Raw genomic sequence first — 26,921 nt, 5'->3', positions numbered from 1 at the left:
GCACTCGGCTAATTTTACCACAAAAGGCAGATGAAGTGTATCACTTGACTGTGCCCGTTTCACACCCTTATGATTGGGATCCCTGTTGGCTTGAGGAATTTGGCGGATTGAGTAGGCATTTTAGCCAATACTCATCCCCAAACTTTTGCAAAGCAGTAGGACCTTTCGTCACTCTGGTGCAGCACTTCCGTAGCACAGCCTTGCACTTCTTAATGTCTCAACAATGTCTTCCTCTACATCCTCATCTTCCCCTCCCTTACTCATCTTTGCTCGTTGTGAATAGAACTGTTTTCAGAAGAGGCCAATTAGACTGTGTTCCTTTCTTTTGACCTTTCCTCGGTCTCTACACCCAGTCTAGTTTATAATTCAATCTTGGATTTGTCTCTTCTAATCTCTACATTTGTGTTTCCATAAGACTTCTAATCCCTTTGCAAACCAGTTTAGAAAAACCACTCAATATTGTGGCTTTATGTTTGTATCCTTATTCTCTAGTGCTCGTCTTAAATGGAAAAGCTACAATAAGTCAATGTTCCTTCTGTTGGGATCTGTTGTTGTCTATTCCCTTTTGTTCTGGGGATCCAGTCACAAAATATATAAAAGTCTGTGGCTGATATTTTATGTAGATAAGTACGCAGCCGTTCCCCGGTCTGGGGCATTCAGCTCTTTAGATTGGTTCTTACCCATTTTGTAAAGATATTTTTTTTCCTCGTTAGATTCTCATTTTCTCTTTGTTAGTGTTTGTTCTTATATTTTGTATCCCCTTTGCAATCAGATATTGTAAGGCAAGATCTCACTTAGTTTCCCCTGACAATACTATTGTCTCTCGCCCTCAGCTTCTTTTCCCCGATGACTCAGCCCTCATCACACCTCTTACATTTTCCCTCCTCAATTAAAGTTTACCTCTGCGTGGGTTATCTTTTCTAAATGATTAATATAAATATATGACCCTAAACCCCATTTTTGATGAATTTAGCCTGAGCCCCAACTAATCCTTTCACCCTTGCTGTGTGTCAGAGTGCTACATTAACATAAATTATGCAGGCTTTTGCACAGCTCAAGGAGAAACACAAACCTTCATGGGCAACTCTCATTTGAAACACGTTTAGTGGCTTCAACTAGGCATGTTACCTATCCAAGTGTGTGCAGAAGGGGTTCTATGGTAAGTAGGCCGCTACTTCTGTGCCCATCTCGGCTGGGCATGGCAAATGAGAGGCGTGACAGCAGCAAAGTGTAGTATTCCACATCTCAGAAGCAAATAATCCAATAGGAAAACAGACAGCAAAGGTAGCAACAAGGTCTATTTCCCTACAGCGGTGCAGAAATTGACAGAGAAACTGGCATAGCATCCCAGCCCGATAATGTAGACCATATCAAAAAAATGTGGGACCTAAACCTCAGGGTTTTACATAATGAGAATCACAGAGGCAATTCAGTCCAATACATTGTCAGTTACATTGACAATGACCTTTCTAATGGTTCATTACAGACTGTCACAGCAGCTGTCAAACAGGGCACATGAGACATATGAATGTGTGTGCTTCAGGTCAGGTGGTCAGATCAGGCAACTGGTGCAGCAGGCCACATATATGCCCTGCTGCACATAGGAACAAAGCCCTAACATATGACAAGGCCCCTCAGCACTCCTCTAGATGCAACGACATCAGCCCACAGCGGTTGCAGCAACAGGTTCACAAGGAAAGTAGCTTCCATCCCGCTTTGGCAACACCGATGTAAGAATGAGAGCTGTGGGGCTCCCTCTCCCTGCACTTTGCTCATGCTAATGGCGGCTCTCCTAGTGTGTTCCGAATGCAAAGTCTGCACATGGGTGACATCGGCATGATGCTGAATGACGTGGTGACTGGCAAGCACAAGAAAGGAAAAACCTATACAGATCACTACGCCGTACGCCCCAGCCATGAAAGTAAGACACGTGGCATGTTACAACAATGATGATGGGCAAACATACTGTGAAACAACCCATCATTGGTCGATATGATGGAGAGCATCTGAAATAAACAAAATAAAGAAAAGTACTTTGGCACATTCATTGCAGAGCACTGTCAGTTACCACGACAACCATATTCTCTGTTGAGAATCACCTTCCCTTCTCTTTTACCTATAGTAACAGTTATGGTCTTATGGTGGTGCGAGTTCACCAAATAAGCCAAAACCAAAAATATGACACAAATAAAATGGACGGAGCATTAGGACACCTCATCTGCACCGACTGTGCTCAATGGAACTGAAACATGTCTACTTGCCCTCAGGAGGCAATCCCCACGCAACTCTCAGTGCAACAACTTTGGATGCCAGGCACGGCAGACGTGCTGATGTCAAGAGTCTCAGAAGCATGCGATTCTTGTAACAAAAGACGCAGAGAGCCAGTCCCTGGTGCATTTCGATAGCTTCAGACCCATTCTTTGCCCTGTGAGAAGTGCTGCTCTTTAATTGCTTCTGCTGGTTCCTGACCCTGCTCCTCATTCAGATTTTTGTTATGTGGTTTGCCCCTGTGACTGGATATTTTTATTGGTGTTTTTGTTCCCTTTTTGGGCTCTAGCTCAGGCCACCTATTGGAACTGTTTTGTGGATTTCCTGTTTATGGATTATGGTATGGATTGAATCCTGGAATCGACCTTGGCTTTCCATGGAACTGTATCATTTATTTTTAGTTTTGGACTCTGTTGAAACTGCTTGCCTTGGGATTTTCACAGCTCTTCTACACATTGCCTTGGTATCTGTGTCTGCCTGGACTTGTTAGGATATGATCCCTCCTAATGCTGCATCCTCTGCTCGCAGACTACCGCTTTCTGTGTCCAGTTAACCCCACACCAGTGGGGTGTCCAATAGTTGTACCTGCCCATATTCAACATCATTCAGGTAGAACCATTTGAGCAACGAGGGGCGAGGATTGCGGTGTCTTGTTCACATGGTTACTTCCAAGAAGTAAATGTGTGGATTTGGTTTTGTAGCCTGGAAGAGAACCAAGTGGTATGCCTTCCCATGCCTTTTCATTCGGCCCTTTGTACCCATGCATACCTTACAAACCGACGGGTACGGTGCTCTTGGAGGAAAGTCACCATGTAGAGGGGGTCCATGTTGGCTAACCGCTCAGTTCGCAGACCACCCAGACAGATTGAGAAGCTCACATACGATGGAAGCAAGTAATGAGGCAAGGACTACCTTATTGCAGGCCATTACGGACTTGCGCACAGATGTTACCATCAGAGGATTGATGAGATACAAAGCACAGTCCATCCTCTAACTCCAAATGAGGAATTTTCAGGGGGCTCCCGCTAACCCTGTGCCTCTGGTGGCTGCTGCAGGCCAGCTCTGGTTTCGGGAACGCTCCTTCAGTCATACATCCACTGTTCCTGCTAGCCCATCGTGAAAAGTTCCTACGAGAGCCTTGGAATTACTGTAAATATGTTAACCACTGCAAATTGCACTTCATGTGCCGACCCACATCTAGGTGGTATAGTCGCCGTTTGGTTAAACCCACTGTTAGAGGCAAACAACCCTGTGCTGTATGATTTCAATATCCTCTTGGCCGCCAAGAACCAGATCCTTGATACAAGACCAAGCACAAGCCACCGATTTAGAATTGTTGGACCTAACACAGGGCAAGATGGATCTGTTGGCCCATTTGGTTTGAGTTATAATCAGTTAGCGGCTGAAACCACCTGGGCAGAGAATAAATGCACAGCTGTTTTCTATCATGGCCTCTCTGAGGAATTTAAGGGCGCATTGGCCATGGTTCCGAATATACCAACCACCTTTCTAGAGTTCATGGAATTTGTGCTTCAAGTAGAAGCAGGCAGATACATGTAGGACAAAGACTGGGTGCGGGGCGAGGACAAAAACACTGATGTTTGAACGGTAAAGACAGTCTTGCACACCACTGGCAGGAAGTGAGCCAGAACCCATGCAAATTGGGTTTACCAGTGGCCCTTTTACCAAAGAAGAAAAAGAAAAATAGAAAGCCGCTAACCTTTGTTTATACTGTGGTCAGGCCGGTCATTAAGCCATTTCTGTCCCAAAGAGCCTGTGAAGATCTTGAGAAATGCGAAAACCTGTTCCTAAAAGGAGCCCCCTGGATGAGTCCTTCTGATAAGGGCTCTTCTTGTGGTATCCCTTCCGTGCATGTGTACCACAATGTGGATGTCCTCTTGACCTGTTCTCCTTTTTGTACTTTAGCCATGTTGGATTCTCGGGCCTACATACACATACGGTTTGCTTAATGCACAAGTTCCCAGTAATAATTAAAGAGCAACTGGAAGTGATACAAACGGTGGAACACTCACGTCGTCTGGTTTGGTAACAGGGCAAACTGCCAAAAACACTCTTGAAAACACCACAATGACATTAAGAGCAGTCGGTTGAATCTAATTACAGCACCACAGTTTGGCATCAAACTAGGGCTTCCTTGGCTACACTGCCACAACCCCGAAATTGACAGGGAGAACATAACAGTCCAGTTCACCTCTGCCTACTGCAAGGTCAGCTACCTAAAGATGATTGTGACTGACCCAGCATCGCCTTGCCAGGCACTGCTTATCTGGCTCCCTACAATTGGAGCAGTCTCTGGGGATGACTCATCAGCTTTCTAAGGAAAACAGCAACTACCTGAACATCATAGACAAAAAACTGGCGGAGCAACTACCCCCACACAGGCCATATGATTGTCCTATTGATTTCCTTTCTGGTGACAAGGTCCCTCACTGAAAGATCTACTCTCCAACCCAACAAGAAGACAGGGGTTTGAGGCAGTAAATGGCCATAGCCCTAAAGAACAGATTCATAAGACCTTCCTTTTCGGTAGCTTCTCCCCTCTTTTGTACCTAAAAACGAGGGGAACCTTGCTCAAGCATAGATTGCATGGAGCTCAATGCAATCACTGTAAAGAACCAATACCACCTGCCTTGGATATCAGTCCAGTTGGACGAGTTGAAGTCTTTGGTCGTCTACATAAAATTGGACTTAAGGGGTGTGTACGACATGATACGAATATGAGAAGGCGATGCTTGGAAGAAAGCGTTCAGGACCACACGAGGGCCATTTGATCCTCTAGTAAAGTCCTGCAATTTTTGTAATGCCTCCACTACATTCCAGCATTTTATGAATGACGTGTTTGGAGATATGATTGATGATTTTGTTGTCGTATACTTTGTTGACATCTTGATTTACTCCGTGTCCTATGACCTCCATGTGCAACATGTCTAAAAAGTTTTGCAAACGCTTGCAGGAAAGCACCCTGCATGCTAAATTGGATGCTAAATTGGAGAAGAGCGTTTTCCACGCACAGCAGGTTGAATTCTTGGGGTTCATTCCAACTACTAAGGGGGTATAAATGAGCCCCACAAAGGTGAATGCTTTTGAATGGCCCCCACCTATCTGTTAGGGCCCTACAGTTTCTTCTGAGGGTTATCAATTTTTATAGACTCTTCATTTTCACAGATGTCGGCTCCTCTGACTGATTTAATGCGTCCTTCAGTTCCTATGGACAGCATAAACACAAGAAGCCTTAGGTGCAGTGCCTATTTCAACGTATCCATCTTACAGCATCCAGATTCCCAGATGCCATTTGCTGTCAAAGAAAATGCTTCAACAAATGCTATAGGGACAATCCTGTCCCACAAATGCCCCACCACCTGAAGACTTCATCCAGTTGCATATTTCTCACATCTTACTCCTGCCGAACTAAATTACACTGTCATGGAACAGGAAATGCTGGCTATCAGAGCTGTTTGCAAAGGATGACAGCATCACCTGTTATGGGCCAAGTACCCTGTGCCCGTGTATACAGATCACTGCAATATGCAAGTAGTAGCAACAGTCAAATGCATCAATGGCTGACAAGCCAGATGGCACCTTTCTTCGCCATGCTTAACTTCCAGCTATCATATCTATGGGATGGTCAGCATGGCAAAGCGGATGCCCTGTCACAAATTCAGGGAGAACAAGATTTCCAGGAGACAAGATACGGAGGAGAGCATCCACCACATGCAGCATGGTGTTCAGATGCACATCAACAGTTCCTTTATTGAAGAAATCAAAGTGTGGACCTGACCCATACAGAGGCTTTGGAAACTATGGAAACTATGAATGCGGTTGTCATCGATGGGCTCCCGTATAACCGCCTTTAGATTCCAACTGACAAGGAGCGCACACAAGCCATGCAATGGTGTCACAACGGCAAGCTGGCAGCATAAGATGCTGGAACTGCTGCATCATTGGTGTTGGTGGCTGACAATATAACTCAGCGTCATCGACCATCTCCTCTCTTGCGTGATATGGGTGCAGTCCAAGACACCACAAGATAGTGCATGGATATCAGTGTGAAACTCCCTGCCATTGAAGGCTGGGATACTTTTTGGGTTGTGGTTCATTATTTCTATGAAATGTCTTGCTTTATTCCCTGTAAGAGCGTTCCCACGGCACCCGTCGTAGACTTTGTTCTTGAACCACTTTGTACATCTCTTTGGTCTTCCTACCATCACCAGTACAGACTGCGGGTCTCAGTTTACTTCGATTTTTGCCAAGGTCTGACCAGGTCTTTTGGTATATACATAAGGGATTTGTCTTCATACCGTCACCTTCGAGCAATACCAATGGTAAAACACACTATTGGGTGCCTATAGTTGTGCAGGGTTTGTCCCAGCCACAGGATTATAACACAATAAGGGAACAATACCCCAAGATACACTTGCAACAATGATCACACTATTCCGGAGTGGCCCTCGTGGGAGAACCAGTGCGGAATACAACAAGGGGTGCCCCAACTTGCAGATTGCATACAAAGAGGACAGAAGGATAGGATGAAGTTCTATCTCCAACTACCTACAAACCCTCTAATGCTTGGTTCCGCCGGTGTGTCGCTCATCTAAAAGAAGACAGAAAATGGAATGGAACTTTTACCACAATTCTAGTATGCAACTGCTAGATTTTTCTTTCGAGCTGAGACAATCTCTACGTGTTATGCAAGTATTGTTTTTTATTATTCTACGGTTAGGGCCCATTGTCAGTGGAGTGGGTGGGACTGGGGTTATATTGTTGGTGGTGTGGGTGGGAGGGGGCCGTCTGGAGAGGTATTTTGGTGGGCTGAGGCACAATTTCAGGATTAGGACACAAATTGCCCCCCCATGCCAGCATAACATTGGTGTTTCCCTGGGAGCGGCTGTCTCCAATGTGGGTTGACTGCCCGCAAGCCCAGGTTGCACCTCAAGTTGTGCTGCGTTATAGATGTCACCTCCGGGGAGGAATGGGGATCCAGACGGGGCTACCCGGAACTGCAGATGGACTTGGGGGACAGTCGACCCACATGGGAGACAAGGCTCCCAAGGCCAAAGGCATCACCTCTGACCATCCTGGAGTTCTGGCTGGCTTGCGTTACAAAACTTCCCTTGGGGAAATGTCAGGGACCCTGCCGGGGCTCACTGGAACCACTGCTGGGCTTGGGGACGGTACACCCACATGGTAAACGGGTGTCCAAGGCTGGGGACATCAGCTCCAACTGTCCTGGAGTTCTGGCAGGGCTGCCTTACAGCTTTTCCCTTCAGGGAGGTATGGGCACACTGCCGGGACTCCCTGGTGGGGAAAAGCTTTAACACAGGCCAGCAAGAACTCCATGGTGGTTGGAGGTGATGTCTGCGGCTGAGGGCATCCGTTTCCCAGATGGGTGTACCATCCCCAAGCACAGCAGCAGCACCAGGGAGCCCATGGCAGGGTCCCCTTTCCTCCCCAGGGGGAAATTCTGTAACGTAGCCCAGCCAGCGCTCCAGGATGGGCGGGGGTAATGTCCCTGGCCTTGATCAGCTGTCACCCACATGGTTTGACCGTCCCCAAGCCCAGCAGCGGTTCCAGGGAGCCCCAGTGGGCTCCCCGGCCTTGCCCGGAGGGAGAAGCAGTAACGCAGACCAGCCAGAGCTCTAGGAAAGTCGGGGATAATATCTCTGGCCTTGGACGGCTGTCTCCCATGTGGGTTGACCATCCTCAAGTGCAGTGGCAGTCCCAGGGAGCCCCTGCAGGGTCCCCGACCTTTCCCGGAGGAAGAAGCTGCCCTCAGACATCTGTGGATTACCAGGGGTGTCTTCTTTTTCAGAAATTCATGGAGTTCCCGGTTTTCCTTGTTGGCTTCAGCACCCTAGGCCCAAATCTGTAGGTTGTCCACAAGAGCAAAATCTGCTCTGCCTAACGACTTGGGATTACCAGTGGTTTAGCCTTTTCCCTTTACGCCCAAGAAGATGCACCCACACATGTGAGGTACCATTTTCATCGGGACACCTGTGGGAACGCGGAAAGGTAGGACGTGTTGTTGGTGGCGTGTTTCGGGGGATTGGTAGAGGGAAATGTCTGAAAATGGTGTTTTTTTCGCCAAATTTCGGATTTTGCCAGGGATTGTGGGTAATACATTGTGGGGCTATTCAAGCAAGTCAGACCTCTGTGGATTCCCAGGGGTGTCTACTTTTCGGAAATGCATGGGGTTCCCTGTTTTCCTTGGTGGCTTCGACAACCCATGCCCAAATCTGCTCTGCCAAAAGAGTTGGGGTTACCAGTGGTTTAGCCTTTTCCCTTTGCGCCCAGGTACATGCACCCACACATGTGAAGTACCGTTTTCGTCGGGAAACCTGTGGGAACGCGGGAAGGTATTATATTTGTTGTGTTTGCTTGGTTTTCATAACGTTTTGGTACATTTGCTGCTGCACTTTGTCACACAACACTTTCATTTCCCAAATATTTAGTCACATCTTTAGGTCCTATACACTTTTGTAAACTGCACAAGTCACATACCCTTCAAAAGGTCTGCCTGTGCTCTTTCAAAAAATGTATGCTTGCCCTTCTTCACCACATTTGTTTTCCTTCTGTTTAGGCCGTAAGCATAAATTACCAGGTTACTCACCATAGTGACCACCTTACTCCTAGTCCATAGTCCCCTTTCCTCCATACTTATGGGACATCTTTTCGCGCTGTGGGACGGGACCGGAGCACTTTGTAAAAAGCATCCACATTTTTTTCAAAAATGTGTCCCTCCTCTCTTTCCTGCGCGGGGCACGGCATACGGCCGTAACCCCGCCCACCTTGGCTCCGCCCCACACATTGCCCATCAGTCCTTTTCTATCGCAGGGTCAAAGACCCATTAGCAATAACAGAGGCACCTTATTAGAGGGGACGGCGGGCGGGCGTATGGAGGAAAGGGGACTATGGACTAGGAGTAAGGTGGTCACTACGGTGAGTAACCTGGTAATACTCCTACGGCCCGTCCCCTTTACTCCATACTTATGGGAGATTCCCAAGCACTCCCTACAGGAACTATGGGTGGATGGAAATACCCCTTACTGAAACAGGTTCTTCGGCACAGCCTGGCCAAACTGAGCGTCAGCTCTAGTGCTCATATCGAGGCAGTAATGCTTACAGAAAGCAGATGGGGAGGCCGAGGGAGCCGCTTTAGCGATGGACTCCCAGGGAACATACTTCTTAAAAGCAACCGCGGCTGCCTTGCCCCGCACCAGGTGTGCATGGATACCTTTAGGAGGTTTCAGCTTTTGGACGGTGAAAGACTCTGCGATACAGGCGGCAATCCATCTGGAAATATATGCCTTAGACGCCGGACTGCCCTGAGGGTTACCGAAGGTCACAAAAAGTTGGGAATAACTCCGAAGCTCGGAAGTCCTGTCCAGGTAGAACTTAAGAGCTCTTCGGACATCCAGGCAGTGTAGAACCCTTTCCGCCTCCGAGGCAGGGTTCGGAAAAAAGATCGGAAGGGAAATCGACTGATTCAGATGGAATTCTGTCACTACCTTTGGTAGGAAAGCTGGGTTTGTCCAGACAATGATTTAGCCGTTTGAGTGCTATCTTTGGTTTTGGTGAGCTCTACATCAGTAGAAGAGTGAAAAAGCTCCTTACCATCGAATGGAAGGTCCAGAACCTTGCCTTGCACTTCCTTCGAAAACTTAGTGGCATGCAGCCACGCTTGCCGCGAGGTATCAACCCCAAGCATCAGGCCCCGAGCCGAGGAGTCTACGTGATGAGCCGCATCCTCCATGAGATCCTGGGCCAAGACCCTGGCATCGGAAAGGCCCCCTCTGAAATCTTCCAACTTCTCGACCGGAATGTGCTCCTCAAACTCCGACAGACCTCTCCACATCTGAATGTTAGCTCCCGCCAAAATCAATTCTGCATTGGCCTGCCTGAGCTGTAAGGCCGAATTGGCAAAGATTTTCCTCCCTAGGGAGTCCAGGAGCTTGTCCTCCTTTCCCAAGACCTGAGTAGCCGTCGCGGAGGAGGATGCTGCCGGCCTGGATTGCAACGTGGCTGCAGCCACCACTGTGGAGGAGGGAGGCGGACAAGACAAGGCCACTCCTTCCGAAGAATGCAGCCTGTACCTCGCGTCAATCTTTTTATTGACAAAAAGTCCCGAGTGTGGCTTTTCCCAAACTCTTCAGACCTTGGCCAGAACGTCCTTATGCAAGAACAGGCCAGTATTCTCCAAAGGAGACCAGGTGAACGCCCCAGAAAGCACGCCCTCCTGCGGAGCGGGTGCCTCGGGCACCGGAACATCTAAGAAACTCATCATGTCCAGCACCTGGTCATGGACAGCTCTGATAGAGCGGGGTGGGTCCTTGTTGTCCTGATCGCCTTGAGGGTCATCTGACAGGTCAGGATCCTGCTGAGCCGTGTCAGGCACTGCCTTGTCCACTGGGGACAATGGTGGCAAAGGCGGAAACGCAGGGGGAGGCACCACGGGCAAGGGAGGCGCCGGCGGGACCACCGGTGGAACGGGTGGAGCCGGAGGCGCAGGTGGACATATCTCCTTGAAAAGCCCTTTGAAATATTCCCTTATGGGGTCGGTGCGCATAAGCGCTTGAAATTTACCGAAAAAGGCGTCCTCAGGAGATTGTTTCGGAACCTGAGGAGGCCTCTTGTGAGGTGGACAAATCCAGGGACGTAACGGGGAAGGGTGCCACACCGGCCCTTCCGCCGACATATCCACATAAATCAAGGGAGCCGCCCCCGCGGGCAACAAAACATTGTGCGGAAGAGGCATCCGGGAGTTCCAATCATAAACCGGCCGGTAAGGATGCGCACAAGGGACCTTAGGTTCACCCAAAGGACCGAACCCTACACCAGGGGCCGATGGCGTAGTTGTAGGGGTAGTACCTAAAATGGCTGCCGTGGTCGTGGCGGGAACGGCCGCCATTTTGTCCTCATCTGAGGGGAACTGCGGCACGTGAGGAAGTGAGGCAGGGCACCCCGTCGATGGGTCAGGGGTCTTAATTTTAGCCTTAACGTAAGGAACCTCGGCAGAGCCGGTACTATGAGGCCTGGAATGTTTCTGCGACATACCAACCGCCAACTGAGCCTTCGAAGAAAGGGCCTCGGAGATGGGAAACAGAGTTAATAATAAAGACAAACACACAATAGAAGTGAGGGATAGAAGCAGAGCAAAAGAGACATTTGGAGACAGTAAAGTAAAACACAGATCAACAGCGGGTGGGAAGAGATGGAAACAGAAAAGCAAGACTAGAGGCGGGCAGGCAAATAACATAAGAGACAGTACAAGAAAGACTCAAAAGGAGTAGAAACTACAACTGAGAAAATGAAAAAACAGATACAGCCAGAGTAATGACATGAGAGAGGAAGAGGAGTTACGTCAACCAATACAGCGAGATATAGGAGGGGAAAAAGCAATAATCTAATGCAGAGCTGGGAGAGGCAGAGTGACGGAAAAACAGACCGCAATATCTGGCATCGGAACACTTAAGGGTGAGAGGCAAAGCATCAGAAAGTGAGAGACAGGGCAAACAAAATAGCAAAGGGAAGGAGAGATGGAGCAAAAACAGGAAGTGGCTGTCAAGCAAGTAGTGCCAGGCAGCAACAGTAGGCCTGAGAGGCATAGAAGTGATGCTGGTAGAGCGAGGGACTTGATTTATGAATCACCCAATGTAACTAGCTGGCATCTGTAGTAAATCTTAAAAATAGTCTGTGCCTAAGTATCATGAAGATGAAGCTGGATAGTATGCACCTACAAGGTTCTTGTGTGGAGAAAATGATTTCCACAGGTGCAATAAATTATTTAGAACCACTTTGAAATACAGCTGTTTTGTCACTTACGTTTTCGAACAAAGTTTGAATTTCATGCACAAATTGGATAGTTGTTGACACCGTTTACTCTCTTTCGAGTGAGGAAAATAATTTTTACTCTTGAAATTGGATTTACTCTTTACTTCTTAAAATTGAGAGTAAAATACTCTCACTCCAAAATCCTATCTGGAGCACTGGGTGTACCTGCCCATATTCAACACCTTTCAAGTAGGATCATTTGGGCAAGGATTGGGTTGTCTTATTGTTACATCCAAGAAGTAACATGTATATTGTTAGCAGCATAGGAGAGAACCAGGTGGTATACCACACCATCTGTACCCATGTATTCCTTACAAACCCATGGGTACAGTGCTCTTGGGAGGAAAGTCACCCTATACGGGAGGGCCTTGTTGGCTTACCGCTCTGTTTGCAGACCACGGAGAGAGACACTGACACAGACACACACCCCACCCTGCCTCCAGCTCACCGCCAGGGTTCTCCTCTTGTTCTCATACAGTAGAGACATGCTGTGGTAGGCGTCTGCTCTTCTGGGCAGGGCTAGAATACCAAGGGAGTGACATAGCACAGGAACTCATCTCCGCGTTCCTCTACAGGCAGAGGTTGGAGTCATCATTCGGTTCCTACTCTCTGTGAGAGACAATCTAGGAACGTAGATGTGTGTGTGTGCTTCCCTTCTAGCAACCAGGGGCTCCTGTTTGCCCCTGTCCTGCGAAGTATTAGTCCACAAGCTTGGAATAAATCTGTACTGTGCACTAGACTCATAACCTTAGCGCACATACACAGTACCTAGAGAATGCGTGGAGGTCACATTAAACTCCCTGCCAAACACAAGCAAGGTCTGTTACAATGGTGTTTGAAAGGAGGAGGGGGATAGCCCCCACCAACAGAATAGCTGGATTCCACTAGGGGGACAAGGTATAGCCTTAGAGGTTGCTACTGAAAAAAAATATTTCAACTCAAAACAAAAATGCATAGGTCCGAGTGCTGCATGCTCAGGCCTTCATAAACATGTATATTTTGATGCAATGAAAAATAAATAGTTACACTCCACTTTCCAATCAAAAGAAAAAAGTATGAGCGCTGTTTCTATTTAGCCCTCGCTGCTGCTCCCTGTACCACTCTCCAGTACTTCCACAGATCGATGATCATGTATAACAGAAGTCCTAAATGTGAGTGTCTGTCAGTGTGATATGATAAATTATTTTGCTACAGGAACCATATCATCAACGGAGAATGCTTTCTGTTGTATACTAAATTAACAAGCACTGACAATGCCAATAGTTTTGGAGTCTACTAAGTTATTTGCATTTTGCATGTATAGGTTACCAGAGTGGAAGGAGGAGGGTGCAAAGTTTCTGTACTCCCAAGAAAAATACGTTTACCAGGCCACTATTGGATTACATCCGTGTAGTACCACAGGAATTAACACTAAGTGCGTTGGAAATTAGTGGGCACAGTTTGTGCAAGTGGGCACTTATAATGCCCAAGATGCAAAGGCCCATCTGTATCTCCAGGATTCGGTCAATGGAGGGATGGAAGCGTGTGCTGCTGACTTGGCTCACATTTGATGTGATAATAACAGTTGCATTTCAATCATAAGTCACACGAGACAGTCACTACACCTCAGGCCCAAAGAACTCTCAACAATCAAAGGTGTTCCTGTTTAATCACCGAGTGGGCACTGCCGAAATAACTCCCGTGGGCGCAGTCCTCATCTTCTTGCAAACACCAGAGCTCGTTTCCCCTAGTTTAAAAATGTGCAGGCCCCTCCAGCTGGGAGGGAAAGCACATGTGTGATGTGCCACAATTGCTTAAGATGGAAGAAAGACTGTCTTTTCTCAAAAGGGGCAAGACTAGGCCAGTGTTAAACTGGAGAAGATGCCCCCCACGTGCTGGAAAAGGTGCAGCTTTCCCAACAGGCTGGCAGTTCTGAAGGGGCACAGTTAGGTGAGCGTGACGTGATAGGCTCTGGCAGGTTGGGAAATCTGCCAGTGGTTGATAGTCCAAGCGACCATGGAATACAGATACATCTAGTTTAGGACACGGGCTAGCATCTCGGATGAAGGTGGAGTCGACTCCCCCAGGCCAGTGAATAGTTTGTCCTACACAGGTTGGTAGTGTGACTGATCAGTCAGGCCTATCTCAAGCCGGTTAAATGCGAGCTGTAGAGCTGTACAAATGAAATCTGTCAATACAAGTAGCCAAGTAACACTTACACTCAAGGTTTCAGTTATAAATAGTTATTTATTTAATTAACACCAATTTTTAAATAAGCATTCTTTAAAACGGCAATTTGTTGTAACAATGTAAATATACTTTAAAATATCCAATATCAAAACAAGTTAGTGGATAATCTTTGGATATGCTTCTTACATAATTCCTACACCCTGAAGTGACTTCAATCACAAGGACAGTAATGGCATTTATATATCTCACTAGTATACTTTGCAGATTCTGAGGTTGCAGAAAGGAAAGGTTAGGGAAGGAAAAAGGTTAGACAGTTTCTCAGTATATGTGAGGGCAAGTACATCTTCCAATGAAATCTAGATAAGCCTTTCCCAGCAGTAACAGTATACAACATGCTACCACCTATGAGGGACAAACAGTATCAAAGTCAATGTACTGAAAGAGTCTTCAGGGAGCCAGGACAGCCAAAGTCATTTGGGACACAGTCTATGGATCTGATGCACTTCTTAGATCATAGTCTTGAACAAAGTTATAGTGTCTTCAGAAAAATCACTTGTAGGGTCACAAGCTGTGAGAAGAGAGTTGAAATCAAGGTAAGCCAGTGCAATTCCCAACGGAGAAGAGCCCGGCTAAAAGGCAATGAGGTAAGTACCGCAAGCCTAAACGGTACCTCTGATATGAAGATGAGTGGTCCAGCTGGATTCCGTCTTCCTACATCGGTGCAGACCCTTGTTCCTGAGCCTCAGTCCTAGGGACAAGGTCGTCGGCAGCTACAGGCTCTTTTTGGTTCAGCGGCACTTTGCGGTTTCAGCTCTTAAAAAACAGCACTGTTGCGGATCTTGGACACCGGTTGGACTCTCCTCACTCTCTCGGTCCTGCACTCTGGTGAGGGGACTCAAGATCTGGAGGTCCTGCTTTTGGAGGGTCTTTAAGAGAATCCTGGAGCTTCTAGACGGATTTGTTCCATGACAGACGTTCCACTCGACTACGGACACTCAACCCCTGGCATTGGGCTCCCGAGTTCAGCACAGCAGCAGGGCTTCACCGGGCAATTCAAAGGTCCAGAAGGTTGCTGCAAGCTTTGTTCATGGTTTCTTCTTCGATGTTTCTCCCAGTGGTCGACTCTGCCTGTAGTCCCAAAACCCTCACCTTTCGAGCAGGTTTCCTCCATTTATGCACAATGTATGCTCTCAATCATACAGTAGGGTAGTTGTCCTAAAAGGACATCCAGCCAGCCAAACAGGACTAGTTGCTTTCAGGCATTCCTAGAGATAAAGGACAGGGGAGTTTCGGGACCCTCCCTCACATCCTGTCCTTCCAGACACACTGGAGCCAGGGGCAGACTTCAGGGTTAAAGCCTGCCAAAGGCAACACAAACATAGGGCTCAAACCTGTCTCAACGCACAGAGTAAAATTCCAGAAATACCTCACAAACAGAAAATGGCAAAAAAAGAAGAATGGCCATTTTGACAAAATTGTCCCCCATGGGTGCTGTACTGCCAGCTGAGGGTTCAGCTTGCAGTAGAAAAGCACAATGGTAGGAAACAGTAAACCACTGCCACCAGCCATTTAATGTAGTGAGGGTAACATAAAAATGTTACATGAGAATGTTGAATAAGGGGCTACTAGGCAACCTCCACAGCACTCCACATTAGATGGTGTGTGCTGGACCTACAAAGAGAAAAAGTAAGTAAAGTTAATTTCACTTTACTATTCTTGCAAACTGTAGTTTACACAGGAACTACACACAGCCTAATCACACGGCTGTCCCCCTTCATGCTACACCAGTGAGACCGCAACATGAAAAACTCATGTCGCAAGAAAGGGGGTGAAAGGGATGTTCCTGGACATAGGTGGGGTGAGGTATAGAAGCACCTTTCCACAGGAACCTCTTGAAGGAAGTGGAGAGGTTGCATCGCTCTTCACAGTGGGTCAAAATGGAGTGGCACTGTCAATATGCTGCTTACAGCTATTATGCCCAGCAGAAAATAAAACCACAAAACATCTACATTAAGACAGCTTCAAGCGCCATTGCTTACGTAGGCACACACATTTGCGCCTCCTGGTTTACCTTGATATGAGCCACTTTGTAAATGAAAGAAAGCCGATGGTAAACATCAAAAAAGGAGATTTATGCACATGGCTTATACCACATTTCAACATATTGTATGACTACAGATCCTTAATGTCAGGGGTTTCTGCACATAAATACGACCTCCTCGCCAGCCCCGCACACAGCCTGATCCGAGCACAGGGAGGAGAACACAAAAGGCACGCTCGCAGCAAAGAATGGCACATGTGTTTCTATAGCGCGCATCATCCTAGGCACAGTCGACCATCCATCATTCATTAACCCCTTAGGGCCTGGAGCGAGGGCTACCAGCAACAGATTACATGCGATTGCTGTTGCACAGAGGCATCTCTGCCCAAGGACGCACAGCACTCTACCTTGGATCAGAAGTAGTGAGGGTAATAGTAGGTGTATTGGAGGTACATTAGCTGCGTTTCCAAATGTTTCACCATGTAACTGCAATCATTTATCACTGAAAAAGGGAATCCATTGACTGGCTGTTGCGCCCAATGCATCGTCGCCAGTGACCGTGGAGGGCTCGTCCTATGCCCCTCTACCCCCCCTCTACCCCCCTCTACCCCCCCCTCTCCCTCTCCCCATCAATTCTTCCTGCATGCATCCCGCTCAGAGAAGTGGGAGGGATAAATATACTATATCCCCACCAACCCCGAGCATTGTGAAGGGGATTAATACCCACCCGACGCAACTAACAATGGTAGTGCAGCTGGCAAGTGCTGGGTTAAGGCAGCAGACTGGGTAGGTCTGAAATTAGTGCAGGAAGAGAACAAGGGGGGGGGTGCATGGGTAGACACAGACCCCAGTACAAGGGGTGGCCAGGAGGCAGCGTGGGAGGGTGGCAGGGTGGGCAGGTAGCTGGGCCCGGAGGACAGAGGGTGGTCAGGTGCACGGTGCCAAGGGAGAACAGAATCAGCCAGGGAGAGGAGGGGCGAAGCCAGAAGCAAAGAGGAAGGTCTTGCGGTGCTTCCGGAACCGGAGATGGTTCTCCTCAAGTTTTAGAGTGGCAGGGAGGCTGTTCCAGAGGGAGGCCCCAGTCGAAGACAGATCTACCCACCAGCTTGTTTCTTTGAAAAACGACTAACCCTGAGGGAGTTGGTTGTAGAGGAGCAGAGAGCTCAAGAAGGGAGGTATTTGCGGAGGGATAGCTGAAGGTATGTTGGACCCAGGCCCCAGAAAGCCTTGTGGAAAATGCAGAGGGTTTTGACTTTAATCCTTGCATCCACTGTGAGTCAATTGAGAAATTTCAGAGTTGAAGAAAAACGATCCCAGGGCTTGAGGCCAAACTCTAGTCTTGCAGTCCTGTTCTGGATAAGTTGCAAAGAGCGGAGAGTAAAGGCAGGTAGATTTAGAAAGAGGCTGTTACAGGAGGTGCAGTAGGAAGTTTGATTTTTTCGAGACATCAGCGATGTGGGCGGAGAAGGAAAGTTTGGAATCAAAGGGGACCCCGAGGTTTTTAGCCTCCCAGGTGGGGATAGGATGAGGGCCAAGGGAGCCGGCCAGAGAGTGAGGGGAAAGGATGGTGATGGTGTGCCGATGAGGAGGATCTCAGTCTTGCTGGCATTCAAATAAAGATCGTTGGCAGCACACCAATCTTGAATGGCAGTTAGGCAATCAGAGATGAGAAAGTGAGAGGGGGTGACCAAAGGCAGCCTGAAAATGAGTTGAGTGTCGTCCGTGTAGCTGGAAGTTTGAGCAGAAAATGGCAATGCAGTGGGCAAGAGTTGCCAAGTATTGGTTGAAAAGCCATGGCGAGGTTAGACCCCTGGGGAACACCACAGGTAGATTATAGGAAGGACACAAGTTGGACCTGGGAGGGTCGATCAGAGAGGAAAGAGGTCGGCCAGGCCAGACCCTGATTGGTGATGCCCAGGTTATCACGGAGGCAGTTGAGCAGGATGGTATGGTTGACCGTGTCAAAGGCAGAGAAGAGATTGAGTAGAATTAGGACAGAGGGAATGTTTCAGTCAAGGTTAAAGAGCAGATCCTCACAGATGTTCAGGAATGCAGTTTCCGTGCTTCTGCCAGTTCTGAAGTCAGACTGATGGCCATGGAGAGAGCCAACAGAATCGGAATGAAGGTTAAGCTGATAGATGGCCAGCATTTCCAGTAGTTTGCCCAGAAAGGCAGTGATGGAAATTGGGCGATAGTTGGCCGGGCAAGAAGGATCAGCTGTGGGTTTCTTGAGAAGAGGATGCACAAGGGGGTGCTTAAGAGGGGAGGGGAAAGATCCAGAGGCAGAGAAGTGGTTGCAAAAAAATTGGCAAGGGCCGTGGCAAAGGTATCAATGTGGTCCTTGATAGGTTTAGTGGAACAGGGATGGAAATCTTTTGACAAGGCTTTCATAGATAGGACTTGTCTATCGACCTCATTAGGGGAGAAAAGAGGAAAGGACGGGAAGGAGGGTGGCTGAAGGCTGAAGGAGGGTCAGCAAGCACAGGCAGAGATGGGAGTCGAGAGGGTGTCGGGCAGAGGGTAGACAGGATGTCCTGGGTTTTCGAGATAAAGTGAGAGGCAAAGGCATTGCAAGATAAAGTGGGAGGCAAGAAGAGGGGTAGAGACTGCAGCAGGGTTGGCCAGCTCCTTGCAAATTTTAAAGAGTTCTGCCGAGTTGTTAGATGCCGCAGAGACACAAGCTTGGATGTGGGCACTCTTCTTGGTACAAACAGAGAGTCTGTATTGCCTTTAGAATAGGCAACAGGCCAGTTTGTCAGAGGATGAAGAAGAAGCCCTACATTTCCTCTCAGGTGGTGTTTGAACACCACCCCATCCGTGCCCCCTTGCGACTGTCTTTTTTTTAATATAATGGTTTTGTAGCTTACACTTACGTTAAAGTGTAGCTAGGTCTGAGTCATACCAGGAAGTGAACTTGGCTTTAGGCTTCAGGCAGATCCTCATGGCAGGGTCAAGAACATCAAGAGTATCTGGAATAGAAGAGTAAAGAAGGGATAGGGCTGTGTCAGGGTGAGTCAGCCAGAGAAAGAGGTGATTTGACCAGGGGGTCGGTAGAGAGTGGCAACAGTAAGAGAGTGGCTAGGAGGGAAAGAGCCTGCAGACGAGGCAAAAGAGGAGTAAGTCTGAGTGGGAATGATATTGGCAGGGATCCACTCAGGAAAGATCAGAGCTACAACCGCTCTGGGCCGGCTGGATCTGGGTGCAGAGAGGATCTGATAGCCATCAGGGAGGAGAGTGTCAAAGCTTGTGACAGAGCAGGCCGTGAACCATGTCTCTTTAAGACCGAGGACATCAAGATCCAGTTCTTCAAGGAGGTGACAGATGTCAGACGAGTGTTTGATAGCAGAGCGAGCGTGGAGAGTGGTAAGATGAAGAAGGTTTCCAGTCTTAAAGACCTTCCGGGGAGGGGTGCAAATCAGAGGGAGGAATGCCCTGCGGAGGTGTGGAGGTAGCCTGAGGTGAGGCAGAGAAGAAGGGAAGAGTGGGCAAGGTAGCCAAGGGATGAGAGGAGGGGACAGCCAGAGATGAAGAAGTTGATGAGGCGGGGGAACTGCCTTTTCGAAGAGGAGGAGATTGGCCTGAGGGCCTTGGACCATGACAGTGCCGTTTAGGTAGACATTAAGGATGACTCTGGAGGAATCTGGATGATTAGCATTATCGCTATTCTTACACTCTTGTAATTGTATTTATAGTTAGTAATTGTATTTTGTATTTATTGCATATGCACAGAGCCATCTTTGGGGTTAGGGAGCACTTAAATGCAAAAAGAAATACAATGTGTGACATGGTTTGAAAGTCCTTACCAAAGTCTTGCTCTTAAAATCTACAGAGCAAAAATTACCTCTTGTCTGAAAGACCTGAATTTTGCCCTAGATAGTTAAACCAAAGCATTTCAAGGCTAGAAAGAGATGAAAGGCCTTTTCCACAGTAACAGTCCAGGAAAAGCACTCTTCAAAGCTTGGAATCCCATTTCAGAAGTTCTATTGGAAAGCGGCTACAGAGTAAGCTAGAGTAAGGTTTCAAGAAAAGAGGACGTACAAAAGTGTGACAGAATAGAGAGATACAATGCCGTTGGCAAGCACTGAAAGTTCTTTTCGTTATGTTAAACATTATTTGTAGATTGAATTGTCTGACACAGATCACCTCCTGGTACTAATATTTGCATAGCTGAAGTACCAGATTATAATGGTTACCCTGGTTGATAACGTTTGTGAAACTTTAGGTGGTACTGAATGTACCTGATGAGTACATTCCACAACAGAGGGCTGACACAACAGAGGCTGCAAAAGAAAAGAAGCCGCCTCCCGTATTTACTTTTCTTAAAGTTTACAGGTAATTCCAGGAGTCTAAATTGTGTTTTAGAATATATTTGACCAAATACTCTGAAGATCGAAGTTGTAGAAACACGTGTAATGTTGAAGAAGAGTTGACAGACCCAAGTAATAGATTAAATGTCCATGCAACTTTGCTTCGCCTACTGCATAAATTGCCAATGCCCATAATTTTTTTAAAAGCACACGTGACTTGAAATAGCTTTCATAGAAAATTCTTGAAAGCCATTAGGTTAAGAGCATATCTTTATTGTTGATGCAAACAATGCAATCTTTAAATCAACCTGAGATCACTGATGCATACATTCCAGACCTAGTGTTCATGCTTACATTTATAAGGTTGTAAGGAAGAAGCATGTTTTCATTCAGCCCCCATCTTCATTCAGCCCCTAAAAGCAAAAGGCTTACGACTGCATTCTTTCTGAACTATTCAATGTGAAGGTATTAGCCACACAGAGTTGAAATACTTACTTATTAATCGGTAATAACTCGTTAGGTCTTTTGATGACACTGTCTGTTTTGGTCTCACTGTCATGCAGCGCTTGTGCATCTCTTCCAGTTCGCAGCGGTGGGCCTAATTTTTCCATCTTACTATTAAAATATACAAAGGTGTATCCATAAGGAGAATTCCAGTGTACTGATTCACACATTTCACATCATTGCACGTTCATTAAACAAATAAATGGTTGTTTGGTACAAAAATCGTTACAAGGAACAAGATACTTACTTGGATAACTTGTTTCCCTATAGATATATCTTTCTCCTGACCATCTTGCAAACATCAATTGAGCCTTACGACATACTTTTAAATGACTTAAGAAAGATCTGTGTGCCCCATCACTTTAGGGTTTTAGGACACTTTGCCTAGATAACACGGAGGACTGGAAAAAGAACTACTAATATAAGGTCTGAAAGAAAATTCAGAACCACAAATATCAATGTTGCGAAACGACAATCCATTTGGCCAAAGAAAGATAGGGTAAAATAGGCCTAGAACAGTGGTATTTGATGCATGTGGCATTAAAATAAGGGAACTTGTCAGGTGAAAAAAGTACAGGCTTCATATTTGGGTCTCAACTTATGTTGTCTTCTCATCTTGCTTCTACCAGACCTAGAGCCGAGAGAAAGTACAGACATAAGTATCCAATACTTATGTCTATTTCATGTTTTGAGAGTTTTGCCCACTGCCATTTGAAGCGCTAGTTGATATACTCCTATATAAACGGTGGCACTAACAAGTAAAACTGCAGACTTTATATAAAATAGAATCAGTCAAACAGGGTGCCCTTGGATATGGCTCATCTGTGAATGGACCGTGACAACCTCCTCTACCTACGGTTTAATTTCACTTGGAAGCCTCTGGGGCAGGCATTGCAGACAGTGAGTGGCAGACTTTGCCAGCGATTTCAACTAAATTTCAACAAAATGGGGCTGAAAATATAATAAGGTGATCCACATGAGTAACACCCCAGTGAGAAGATCCTTTGCAGTGCTAACGGACTGTGAAATCAAGAAGCTGAAGGGGAAGAGTGCTGTTAAATTAATATAAAGATATGCATCTCTCCTCCTGCAACACTTTACAAGCTATAATCTTGCTTGTTGCAGCAAGTATTCACTTAGTGAAGTAGAGAATCCCTGGAAGGTTTTTTAATCTCAAATATACATTCCGATACCCCAAATCACAGCATTCTCCGAGGTGGCAAAGTCTGTCAATCATCAATCACAAATATCAACTGCAAATTTCTCGTCAATGACTCATATATTTCTGGCTTTGGTTGGGGAGCGGGGGAGGCGCAGGCGAAAGGAAGACAAGGGGTGGAATAAAGCTTTGAACTGAAGGCCACAAACTGAAGGCCACGAAGGTCTGCTAACACAAAATGTCAGACATACCACTGACATGCCCATCATTTTGCATTTCCAGACCTCGAGCTGCTATAAACAAATAGCAGAAAAATGGTTTCTGACTTTAAGTCCACTTCTCAGTTTACCAGACCAGACCCAGACCTTACCACCATAGCACAACCACCCTAACTGAGCAAGTGCAGGCATTGCCTGAGAGGTCTATGACACTGCCCTTGAAAGAGATATATAAACACTAATTCAGTCCAGATTACTGGCAATAAATCCTTAGCCAGAATCAGTCCTTTTTTACCTTTGGCTATTAGGTGGTGCTGAAAGCACTACCTTTAAGCGGAATCTATTGTTTTTAAAATAAAAGCTTTAACATAAGTTTCAAATAAGGGCTTTGAATGAGGGTCTTTAATGCTTTTCAATGGAGAGGACATATGAGGATGAACACATAGGCGTTTTGTGTTGCTTGGCTATGCGTCCACCCATTTAACACACATGTCTAAGTCAAATTTATATGATTTACCAACCGTCCCCACACAAAACCACACCCCTTTTGCACTCTTTCAATTCATTTGTATTGTGTACTGAATTTAGCAGGTATTTTTACTTCCAAAATGGTGGCCGCCATATGTTAATGTTTCTAAAATGTAAATTTACTTGTTTTCTGATTAAAAAGAAATATATACTAATGCTTTTAAGTTATGTAATATATGTGTATCCATTTTTTATTAAAAATAAAAAACTTAATGTTATAGATACGTTTTGTTGCAAAATGTCTCTATTAATGTCCATGAACTTATGTTGTGGCTGTTGTTCTAGTGTTTGTAATGACGTAAGCACAGCTCACAGGCAATCGTTTTCCGAGTCTGACATTTGGAATATCTCACTTACGGTTGAAGATGGTGGAATCCATGGCAGAACAAGCTTTGAAAGTTGCATGTAACTTTGCAGCATGGAGATGTCTCCTTAACAGCAGCCATGCATGGCTGGGTCCTGTATGAACGGACAAGCCGCACAATCACCCACCCAGGATAAGGCAGTGTTGCTCTATGTGTGAGAACTCAGCTTGTGTGGAACCGTGGGTCCTTCACAGCATATGGTTTATTTGTCCAGCACTTGTTTTGATGAGCCTGGTGTTCGGCATGGTTTTTGGCTTTTGAGCTGACTCACTGCGCACATTTTCCGTCGGCCGAGTTGGGTGACACTCTCCTCCTTCGTACTTGTTTTGCTAGTGTCAGTGTCTGGTGCCTTCAGTTCCCAAGCGGCACCCATGGCGAGGCTGAGCGCGGACGAGCAGGAAGACAGTCGGGAGCTGCACGAGAGCCGAGACTCTGCTGGGTTGCATGTCCAGAGCGACACTGTCACCAACCGCCTCATCCAGCCCATCAGCTGAGAAGGTGCTGTACTGTGAACAACAATCTGCACTCGCCCCTCTTCCACAATATGCACCCTCCTCTACCCCCTCAGGCATGTGGTTTGTAAAGTCTAGTTTTTGTGTTTTTTTAGAGGCAGTGATGACATTTACTATCGGCAGAATCTTGAGTATGCGGTACCCTCAGGGTCAACAGCACCATAGGAACAAGACCGTAAATATTTTGTCCTCTCTTGACGTTTGTGGGCAATTATGCTATTTGAGGTGTCCCGTTTAGCGTTTATAGTTTGATTGCAATAATAAAAAAAATGACATCCAGCTTTCAGGTTGAGTATTTCATAAGTCAATGAGAAAATGAAGCAAATCAAGAATAAAACAATGTCACTGGGTTACTAAATGTGTTCAGTTTTTCAATAAAGCTGTTCTAGTGGGAGCCCATTTCATTTGACCCCTTCAATCTTTACGTAGAGGCATCACCAGGACTTGAAATGGAAAGCAGGTACTTCTCACTACCCTGTTCATTAGTGGCGGTACTCTTCCATTAAACGCATTGGCTTCCCACTGACCAGTGCCCGTACTATCCTATCTCTTTCAAATAAAAGAAGTACAGGTACTCGGTACCTGCCCATTTAAAGCACTGGGAGTTACATACATTTGATTTGCTTCCCGAATGTGACCTGGGACCAAATTACTCTTGTCACACCCCTTTTCACACCTAAAGATTCTACCAGCTTTGTTTTAATCAAAGAAGAATGACGGGATGCTAGAAGCCAAGACCTTTTTTGTACAGCCAGAAGCTCTCGTGTATAAACGAGAACTTCAGTCTTTTGAAAAAAGACCTTGGCTTTTAGCAGCCTTGCTGTGGCTTTAATTGTGGTGTCACCTCCCACTAGGTATCCCTTTAATTGGAAGATGCAGGGAGGACACCCTTAATACCCTGGGTGAGAGGGCGATGATCGCCACAAAGGGGTACTTAGTGTGGGTCGGCACTTACCTACACTGGAAGCGCTTGTTGGGCCACACCCCCCAGCAAGTGCCCCCATCGATTTTGTAAGCCACCCAAAGCACTGGGATGTTCTACATGGCTAGTAATCAGGAGTACTTCTTTAACCATAACCTTTCCATGCAAAAAGGAGTCGAATTGCTCTCTTTTGTAAATACTGGTAATTTTGGAAGGGTACTGAGGGAGCAAGATTTTATTCCTCAAAGCTGTTTTGTGAGAAGCTACCGATTGCTGGTGTGCTTCCTTACCACGCTGCAGGATGGCCTTCTCATTTGGATTTACATCGAGGCGTGTGAAATTCATGCGAGATAAGGGTAACTAGACAGCTTTCAGATGCATTTGTCCATGTTAAGATGTGACAACCAGATGAAAATGCCTTTTTTACAGTACCAAGATCACTATAATGTGTGGACACCCTCTCTGAAAGAGATGGGTGCACTGATAAGCAATTGGGCTTTATCCAGAGCATGATTTGCCTCTGCATAAAAACATTCAGGAGTTGGGGAGTTAAAATGGAAGAGGGTTTGCTGCAGCATGTTTGTTCATGGCTGCCTTGGAACCTGCAGCATTATTAAAAACTGTACTGTTAACGGAAAAAAAAACAGGATCACTGCCATTTGCAGCCCTTGAGAGCCAAAGCTATTATAGACATCGTGCATCTTCTAAGTTACCAACAACCTTTGCAGACATTCATAAGGGAAAGATGTGTCACCGTAAACACAATAATACGGAAACAGTTCATAGACGCCTTGCTCATCAGCTTCCTGACATGGCTCAAATCACCCCAAAGGTGCATGAGCAGATTTATAGACTTCGTACCGACATTGGCAAATTCAAGTGTAGATATGGCGTTTTTTCACATACTGTGCTAGTCCAATACAGAAACATCTCAGGGAAATTGCTATATGTCATGGGACGCAGCACACTCAAAGTGGGTTAATAATCATTGTGGGTTGTACCGAGGACATCCGGGCTCATTGCAGGTAATTCCTATTAAAATGATGGCATTATCTGGTCGATATGTGGGCTATTGACAGGACAACTTTTTCGTTTGCATAATAAAATGACTAATAACTCAATGCCCTTATGAACTGTTCTGCTGATTGACTATAGAACCCAAGACAAAACAAGAACTGACAATGCCAACAGTTGGGGATTTTGTGTAGGCATGGGTAAGGAAATTGCCAGACATAGCAGTAGTGGTATTAACTGGCCACTGTTGATAGCATGTGCACAATGGTGCCAGTGTCTGGTAATCGAATAGCAGTGCATGGTAAATGGCCAATATAAACACAAGCCAAAACTGTTGGCTTTGCCAATGCAAATCTATACTTATTTTAGTTTTAATGTGGTACACATTCCCCACCTGAGAGTTGTCCATTTTGATGCTAGTAATGCATTTTTACATCCCTTTCCTCGGGCTATGCCATTGTCCTAAGAACCAGGTCACCTTGTACACTGAGCAATTGTTTCTCATGCTCTATTTGTGTATGCGCCAGTCACCGGGAAAATAAGAGATCCTGTAAAAAAAAAAAAAGTAGTATAACGCCGAGTAAGACATGCATTACTCACAGTAATAGCATTTCTGATGATTGACTCTGCTTAGATTCACATTCTGTGCATATGGTCCGACATCCAGTGGTAACCACAGAGTATTGCCTCTTGTCTTTCGAGGCTCGAAAGGGTACATTGGCATAGGCATGTCTGTAACACTATCCATAACGTGACGTGTAGTGTAGTGTACCCAAAATCCCTCACGCGCCGAGGTCCCTCCGATTGTATTTTTTCTGCCATGAGGGAGACCAAGGCTATTTGTGAGTGAGTACATAAAAGAGAGAAAGTAGTAAGATGTCTAGTATTAGCACATCAATAGGGACTGGAACGAAATACATGTTACTCAATACTCGCTCTTTAGTCAAGCACTGTCATGAGGTTGCTGACCTCCTTGTTCAGAACAAAGTGGATATATGTGCACTCACCGAAACATGGTTGCACGATACTGCTTTCCATTCCTTACATTTGGCTACTCCCTCTGGC

At 46.3% G+C, this 26,921-nt stretch overlaps 1 protein-coding gene across 2 annotated transcripts in view; it reads right to left on the bottom strand.

Annotated features, from left to right (window-relative positions):
- The window catches only part of ZC2HC1A (zinc finger C2HC-type containing 1A), a 657,196-nt gene that overhangs the window by 289,064 nt on the left and 341,211 nt on the right, over positions 1-26,921 (bottom strand). The window contains exon 8 of one of the 2 annotated variants that reach the window (XM_069621243.1): positions 21,130-21,249. The exons of the other annotated variant lie outside the window; for it this stretch is intronic. Within the exon in view, the coding sequence (XP_069477344.1) occupies positions 21,130-21,249 (120 nt within the window). The remainder of the gene's footprint in view (positions 1-21,129; positions 21,250-26,921) is intronic. 2 annotated transcript variants of the gene reach the window in all.

The sequence above is a fragment of the Ambystoma mexicanum genome, chromosome 5q (genome assembly GCF_040938575.1).
Source record: "Ambystoma mexicanum isolate Mex_15411 chromosome 5q, UKY_AmexF1_1, whole genome shotgun sequence".
NCBI lineage: Eukaryota > Metazoa > Chordata > Amphibia > Caudata > Ambystomatidae > Ambystoma > Ambystoma mexicanum.
This window is presented reverse-complemented; position numbering and strand designations above follow the sequence as displayed.